Genomic DNA, 8099 nt, shown 5'->3' on the forward strand with positions numbered 1-8099 from the left:
TGCTAATCTATTTATGCGGATTATTACGGAGGACCGGCGGGCGCTGAGTCGCCAAAATAAGTTGCTTCAAAAGGCCATTTCTAAGCACTTTCGGAGGGGGCAGGCTCCGGGCGCAGGCACGGGGCTGGCTGCGCGTTCCGGAGCCGGCGCTTTCCGAACGCTACAGGCTCCAGCTAAGCCTCGAGGACCGTGCAGAAAGCAGGGGAAAGAAATGCTCCGGGGGTGGGGGCAGAGCCTAGTCTAGACACGCGCACGCGGGCGCGCACACACACACACACACACACACACACACACGGGCGCGCACACGCGCGCAGGCAGGCAGGCGCGCAAAATTCGTGCAGAGACGGCACCACACTTCTGACATTACGAGAGCACCGCAGACTCACACACTTGGGCGTCCCGGGTCCCCCGCCTTCCCCGCTGCACCCCCCCTCCCCCCCTCCCCAACCCCGCGCCGGACCAGAGGCAGCGCTCCCCTCCCCGCTCCTCCCCTCGGCCTTTCGTCACCCAAGCCCGGAGCCTTACCCGCAAAATCCAGTCCAATCAGCTGCCTGCCCACCCCTGGAATGCCGGGCCGTGATTGGCCGGCCGTCTCTAAGGTGAGGCGCAGGAGTTATTAAAGAGCCCCGGGGCCGGGAGTCGGGGAGCGGAGAGCGGAGCTTGAAACTCACTGGGAACTTCAGTGGCGCTGCGACTTGCCCGATTCACTCCAGGAACTTTTCTCTGCGGGAGGAGAAGCGAAGGGGTGCAAGCGCCTCGCCTTTGCTCTCTCGCTCCCCCTCCTCCTCCTCCTCCTCCTCCTCCTCCTCCTCCTCCTCTCCAGCTCGCCTCCCCCCACCCCGAGCGGGCAGCTGCGGGCTGGCCACCGCGCGCATCCCCGAGCGCCCGCCGCCGCCGCAGCCCCGGGACGCGCCAGGCTCCCCGGGAGCCGCTCGCCCCGCGTCCGGGCAGCCGAGGGGAGAGGAGCCCGCGCCTCGACGCCCCGAGCCGCCGCGGCTTCTCGCCTTTCCCGGCCACCCGCCCCCTGCCCCGGGCCCGCGCATGAATCTCCTGGACCCCTTCATGAAGATGACCGACGAGCAGGAGAAGGGCCTGTCCGGCGCCCCCAGCCCCACCATGTCCGAGGACTCGGCGGGCTCGCCCTGCCCTTCGGGCTCCGGCTCGGACACCGAGAACACGCGGCCCCAGGAGAACACGTTCCCCAAGGGCGAGCCGGACCTGAAGAAGGAGAGCGAGGAGGACAAGTTCCCCGTGTGCATCCGCGAGGCCGTCAGCCAGGTGCTCAAGGGCTACGACTGGACGCTGGTGCCCATGCCCGTGCGCGTCAACGGCTCGAGCAAGAACAAGCCGCACGTCAAGCGGCCCATGAACGCCTTCATGGTGTGGGCGCAGGCGGCGCGCAGGAAGCTCGCCGACCAGTACCCGCACCTGCACAACGCCGAGCTCAGCAAGACGCTGGGCAAGCTCTGGAGGTAGGGCTGGCGCGGCCGGGTGGGCTCCGCGGCGCGGGCGCGGGCGGGGGCGGGGGGGCGCTGGCCCGGACACTCTGCGCGCCCCGCCTCCCAGCAGGAGGGGGTTGCCGGTCCGGGACCGGCAGGCTGGGTGGGGTAGGGTGGGGGGGGGTTGGAAGGAGGGGGGAGAGGACGAAGTGTAACTTGGCCCAGAGTTTGACAAAGTTCTTGGATGGGAGGGGGGAGGGGGGAGGGCATGGTGGGGGGGGTGGGCCGGAGGGTGGGAGACCGCTTGTGGGAGACGCGGTGGGAGGGGGCGGCCAGCCCTATCTCCTGTGGCAGTGAAGTTCGATCCCAAGTGGGGGGCTGGGTGGGAAGTGAGGTCAGCCCCTCTCTCGCTCCAAGTGCGCTCTCTCTCTCTCTCTCTCTCTCTCTCTCTCTTGCAGCCCTCCAGCCAAGGAGATGGGATTGGGGTGTTGGGGTGGTGGGGTGCTGGAGGGGACGCCGGCAGGAATGGGAGGGGGGGCGCAAGTGGAGGGGGGGTGCAGTGCAGGAGGAGCTCCTTGACGATTAAGTGGTTTTGTTTTGTTTTGGAGATGGTTAAGGGTGTTGGGGCGCGGGGTGGGGGGGGCGTTCTAACGACAGTAGCGAGGGCGCTTCGAGCCCGAGCCCGAGCAGCGGAGAGCTGTTTTCATCTCCAGGGTTTCCAAACTAGGCGAGGAGGAGAGAGGGCGGGGCGGAGGGTGACCCGCTCAGGTCCCACTCAAAGAGCCGAGATTTATTTCTTTGCTTTGCTTTTTCCTTTCTTTTTTTCTTTGCTTTCTTCCTTTTTTCTCTTTCTTTCCTCCTTTCTTTCTAATGGAAGAGGAGTTAACAAGCTGCAGCAGCGGCTGCGAAGCAGGAAGGGAGGAAGGGGTGGTGCGCGCACAGGCCGAGCGGTCGGGGTCACCTCCCCCTCCGGTTCACAGCACAACCCCCCCCTCCTCCCCCGTTCCCCTCTGCGCCCCCTCCCCCGCCCGCAGACTGCTGAACGAGAGCGAGAAGCGGCCCTTCGTGGAGGAGGCGGAGCGGCTGCGCGTGCAGCACAAGAAAGACCACCCGGATTACAAGTACCAGCCGCGGCGGAGGAAGTCGGTGAAGAACGGCCAGGCGGAGGCCGAGGAGGCCACCGAGCAGACGCACATCTCCCCCAACGCCATCTTCAAGGCGCTGCAGGCCGACTCGCCGCACTCCTCCTCGGGCATGAGCGAGGTGCACTCCCCCGGCGAGCACTCGGGTGAGTCCTCCCGCCCCAGCCCCGGGCTAAGCGCCCGGCGGCCCCCCCGACTGGCACAGCCCCGGGTCTGCACGGAGGAGGCTCCGTTGCTTTGGGACTTTGCGCTCCCCGGGGGGGGGGGGGAGGGAAGAACTGCCCCTAACCCCTGATCCTTCTCCCCTTGCAGCCGGGGCCCCCCCTGCCCCCCGCCTCCAAACGCCACCGCTGCGAAGCCCCTGCGCGCGCGCACACACGCACACGCACCCCCTCCCCAAGCCCAACCTTTCCATCCCAGCCCATGAATTTTATTGCGAGGGGGGGGAAAATGCCTTTACAGCTTCACAGGACGTCTCCCTCCTCCTCTCGCCCCGCCACCCCAAAAGCACACACAGGGCTCTTCCGCCAGTAGCAGTTTGGTCGCCCCGACCCTCGGGGCCTCAGACCCTCCCCCTGATAAAAGGAGGTCGCCCGAGTGTGTACCTGCGGGTTAATCATTTGGCGACTTATCTCCGGTGCAGCGCGCCTCCCTCCCGCGCGGGTGCGAGTCCATGAGACGCTGGAGCTCTTGAGCTCGGAGGGGAGGGTCCCAGGAGGGCTCCTAAGATTAGGGCCCTTGGCGCAGCCCTTGTGGTTGACCTTCCCCCCCCCCCCCCGCGCCGCGCTTCTCTTCTACCGCCCGCAGGGCAATCCCAGGGCCCGCCGACGCCCCCCACCACCCCCAAAACCGACGTGCAGCCGGGCAAGGCTGACCTGAAGCGCGAGGGCCGCCCCCTGCCCGAGGGGGGCCGACAGCCCCCCATCGACTTCCGCGACGTGGACATCGGGGAGCTGAGCAGCGACGTCATCTCCAACATAGAGACCTTCGACGTCAACGAATTCGACCAGTACCTGCCGCCCAACGGGCACCCCGGGGTGCCGGCCACGCACGGCCAGGTCACCTACACGGGCAGCTACGGCATCAGCAGCACCGCGGCCACCCCGGCGGGCGCGGGCCACGTGTGGATGTCCAAGCAGCAGGCGCCGCCGCCGCCGCCGCCGCCCCCGCAGCAGCCCCCGCAGGCGCCCCCGCAGCCCCCGCAGGCGCCCCCGCAGGCCCCGCAGGCGCCCCCGCAGCCGCAGCCCGCGCCCCCGCAGCCGCAGGCGGCGCACACGCTGACCCCGCTGAGCAGCGAGCCGGGCCAGGCCCAGCGAACGCACATCAAGACGGAGCAGCTGAGCCCCAGCCACTACAGCGAGCAGCAGCAGCACTCGCCGCAGCAGATCGCCTACAGCCCCTTCAGCCTCCCGCACTACAGCCCGTCCTACCCGCCCATCACCCGCTCGCAGTACGACTACACTGACCACCAGAACTCCGGCTCCTACTACAGCCACGCGGCGGGCCAGGGCTCCAGCCTCTACTCCACCTTCACCTACATGAACCCCGCGCAGAGGCCCATGTACACCCCCATCGCCGACACCTCCGGGGTCCCCTCCATCCCGCAGACGCACAGCCCCCAGCACTGGGAACAGCCTGTCTACACACAGCTCACCAGACCTTGAGGAGGAGGCCTTGCACCAAGGGTGGCCGCGATGATCCTAGAAAGAACCGAAGAAATAAAAGAACCAACCAGAATTCTCCTTGGGACCTTTTTTTCTTTTCTTTTTTTTTTTTTTTGGGTTTTTGTGTGTGTGTGTGTGTGTGTGTGCGCACGTGTGTGTGTGTGTGTGTGTGTGTTGCGTTTTGTTTTCCTTACTCCTTAAAGACACTTAAGCTAAAGGCAACTCCTACCCCAGATTCCCAAGACAGAAACAAGCGTTTAGCTCTCCAAACGCATTTTACCACCGTCGTCGTTGCAAAAACCAGTGGCCAGGCCACTCGTGTGGCCAGATGGACCCGTGGAGTCGATAAGAAATGGAACTTGAAAACTTATTTTTTTTTTTTCTTCTTCTTCTTCTTCTTCTTCTTCAAAGCGAGCATGGAGGATAAATAAGAATCGTGTGACCAGTTTGCTCAATCTCTCTGCCTGTTTGGACTTTGTAATTATTTTTTAGCAGTAATTAAAGAAAAAAAAAAGTCCTCTGTGAGGAATATTCTCTATTTTAAATATTTTTAGTATGTACTGTGTATGATTCATTACCATTTTGAGGGGATTTATACATATTTTTAGATAAAGAAATTAAATGCTCTTATTTTTCCAACAGCTAAAAACTACTTAGTCGAACAGTGTGCCCTAGCTTTTCCTGCAACCAGAGTATTTTTGTACAGATGTGCGCTCTCTTACAGAAAAAAAAAAAAAAAAAAAACAAAAAAAAAAGCGTGTGTGTGTTGTATTAACATAAAAAAAAACACGAATTTGTGTTATGTGATCAGTTTTGGGGGTTAGCTTTGCTTAATTCCTCAGGCTTTCTGACTCATGGAGGAGCTGCCTTAGAAAGAAAAAATAAAGGCCTTATTTTGCAAATAATGGAAGTAAACCATAGTCTAGAGAAGCATTTGGTAAGCTTTATCATATATATATTTTTTAAACAAGAGAAAATACCTTGAGCCTTAAAACCGTGCTGCTGGAAAATACTTGTGCTCTCTTTTAGTGCATTTCCTCCTGCATTTGCTTGTTTGCTGCAATCTTAAGACGTGAAAACCAAGCAAAGGAGATGAAATCTGTTCTGGGAATGTTTCAGCAGCCAATAAGTGCCCCAGCACACTGCCCCCTGGTTGCCTGCGCCAGCCCCATGTGGGACACAGATGCTAGAGCCCTCTCCCTTATGCTGTCACCTGTGCCTCTCCGAACACCAGCAGTTAACCTTCAAGACATTCCACGTGCTAAAATTATTTATTTTGTAAGGAGAGGTTTTCATTTAAAAAAAAAAAATCTTTCTCTTAATTTTTTTTTTTTTTAATCTTACCTTCTTTAAAATAGGTTGTTGGAGCCTTCCTCAAAGGGTATGGTCATCTGTTAAATTATGTTCTTAACTGTAACCAGTTTTTTTTATTTATCTCTTTAATCTTTTTTATTATTATTAAAAGCAAGTTTCTTTGGATTTCTTGTCCTAGATTTGTATAATATACATGCCTTTTTGTCTGTCCTTTTTTTTTTTTCTTTGTTGTTTTGTTGAAAACAAACTGGAAACTTGTTTCTCTTTTTTGTACAAATGAGAGGTTGCAAATGTAGTGTATCACTGAGTCATTTTCAGTGTTTTTCTGCCACAGATCTTTGGGCTGCCTAAATTTGTGTGTGTGTGTGTGTGTGTGTGTGTGTGTGTGTGTGTGTGTGTGTTGACACAAAACAATGCTGGCATGTGTCATGGATACTCCCCTGCATGTTCTCTTGGAGAGAGAGTGGAAAGGAGGAGGGGATCAGCCCACCGAGAGACCTGAATTCTTAATTCTTTCTGTGGCTGGAGAGTTTGAGGATTGCTTTTTAAAAAAGACAGCAAACTTTTTTTTTTTATTTAAAAAAAGATATATTAACAGTTTTAGAAGTCAGTAGAATAAAATCTTAAAGCACTCTTATAATATGGCATCTTTCAATTTCTGTATAAAAGCAGATCTTTAAAAAAATATTTCTGTAACTTAAGAAACCTGGCATTTAAATCATATTTTGTCCTTAGGTAAGGTTTGGTTTGTGTTTGTGTTTTGTTTGTTTTGCTTGTTTCCCCCCCAAACCTTTTGTTCTCTCTGTGAACTCATCTTTCCTTTTTTCTTTCTTTTTTTTTTTGTATATTATTGTTTACAATAAATATACATTGCATTAAAAAGAAAACGGCCCTGTGGACTGACTTATTCAAGCCCCATTCTCCCCTTCGAAGGACGATCTGAAGCATTGAGGCCCCAAAGAGATGGTTACTTATTGATCACCGTTATAGTCTCATTATTTTACGTGCACTTTGGTGATCCTGAAGTTGGCACTGATGAAAAGGCTGTGTCCCCAAAAATCTACGCGGAAGAATCTTGGAAAGTGTCACCCTGATAGGTCATCTAGACAATTATTTGCTTGCACAGGCAAAAATGTCTGTTGTGGTATCAACAGCCTTATGCTTCGGGGCAAAAGCTGTTCCCCTGTGGAAGTCGGAGGAGAATATTAGACCTGAAATCAGTAGCTTGTCAGTAGGCGGAATGCCAGAGGGGGTGACTTGCCTGTCTGAATTTAATGGAGCAAACTTTCTATTATTATGAACACAGACCAACGAGGGGTGTCCATTGTAAAAGGCAGAAGAGGCCAAAATAAAAGTTTTCGAAGAGGACTGGAGGGAAGTCTGTTTCATTAACCCATTAAATGATTCAGAGCCTTCCTGGTCTATCTGCAGGGACAATGGCATGGGATTACCTTATTTTGCTGTTCCCTTCAGTTTAACTCATTCTGAGAAGATGCAAAGCCGTGGTAGAAGTAATAAGACCTAATCCTGTTTTTCTTGGCCTGGGTAAGATGGGAGTTTCCAGGATCAGAGAAACGTCCAGGTCATTTTTCATTAAACAGATGAAATCACTCCTTTCCTTCCACCCCCACACAGACAACCCCCCACACACCCCACCCCACCCCCACCCCCCAAACAGACACCCTGGCGGATTGGGGAAGTATCTCTAAAGGAGGCAAGACTCTATCACCTCGGGCTGGTTTTACTTCTGGGCCCCTGTCTCCGACAGACCTCACGGGTCTCCAGACTCTCTGGTATCATTCCACATTGTCTGTTTTTGCTTTTTGGGATTGGGGCTTGCGTCCCACACCAGGATCATGGCAACCAGGAAAATGGTAGTTATCAAATAGAGACATTAGTTCTCGGCCTCCTTTGCAAATTCCTTCAACATTGATCGAGGGCCTGTGACCTGTGGGGTGCTGTGCAAATCTCCCCCTGCCCCCCCACCCCACCCCCAGACGTCACATTCTGTTGCTTGCTCATGCCACAGTGCCCCGCCGGCTTAGGCTCAGAGTCTAGCTTCCATTCTTACAAAATCTCTATTGTTTTTCCCCTTGCCAACACTCACAAAGTCCTTTTAAAAGTGTCTGTGGGGTTCACCAATTCTTGTCCACCCTTATTCACCCAAATCCCCATTATCTGTTAAACTCAACACATACCACCCGGTCCTGACCACCCTTTCCCCTACCAAATCCATAATGTTTGCAAGATTGTTTTCTCTTCTCCTAGAAATATGCTTTCTTGCTCAGTGTGTGACCTTCCACAGACCTTCTGAGAGCCAGAAGTATAATCTTGCTAGGTATGGAAGGGTGCAAGTTGTTCACTTTGCTATGCCTTCGTTTCCCCTTTTGTTAAGAATATTTATAATCTCTCCCTCTTATAACAGGGTTGCTATCAGAGCATTTTTTTTTAGCAAGAAGCGGTCTGGGAATTGACTGCGTCTGAATCTTCTGGCCCACACAGGATTCCTACAGCACCCCCCCCAAAAAAAGGTAAACAGT

The 8099-nt window shown here is 54.9% G+C and overlaps 1 protein-coding gene across 1 annotated transcript; it reads left to right on the forward strand.

Moving 5' to 3' along the window:
* The first annotated feature begins 488 nt into the window (after positions 1-488).
* Positions 489-6446, forward strand: SOX9 (SRY-box transcription factor 9). The gene is made up of 3 exons (XM_055336065.1): positions 489-1472; positions 2474-2727; positions 3389-6446. The coding sequence occupies exons 1-3, from the start codon at positions 1042-1044 to the stop codon at positions 4243-4245; spliced, it is 1542 nt and encodes a 513-aa protein (XP_055192040.1). The 5' UTR covers positions 489-1041; the 3' UTR covers positions 4246-6446.
* The last annotated feature ends 1653 nt before the right edge of the window (positions 6447-8099 follow it).

The sequence above is a fragment of the Nyctereutes procyonoides genome, unplaced genomic scaffold, assembly GCF_905146905.1.
Source record: "Nyctereutes procyonoides isolate TBG_1078 unplaced genomic scaffold, NYPRO_anot_genome, whole genome shotgun sequence".
Lineage (NCBI taxonomy): Eukaryota > Metazoa > Chordata > Mammalia > Carnivora > Canidae > Nyctereutes > Nyctereutes procyonoides.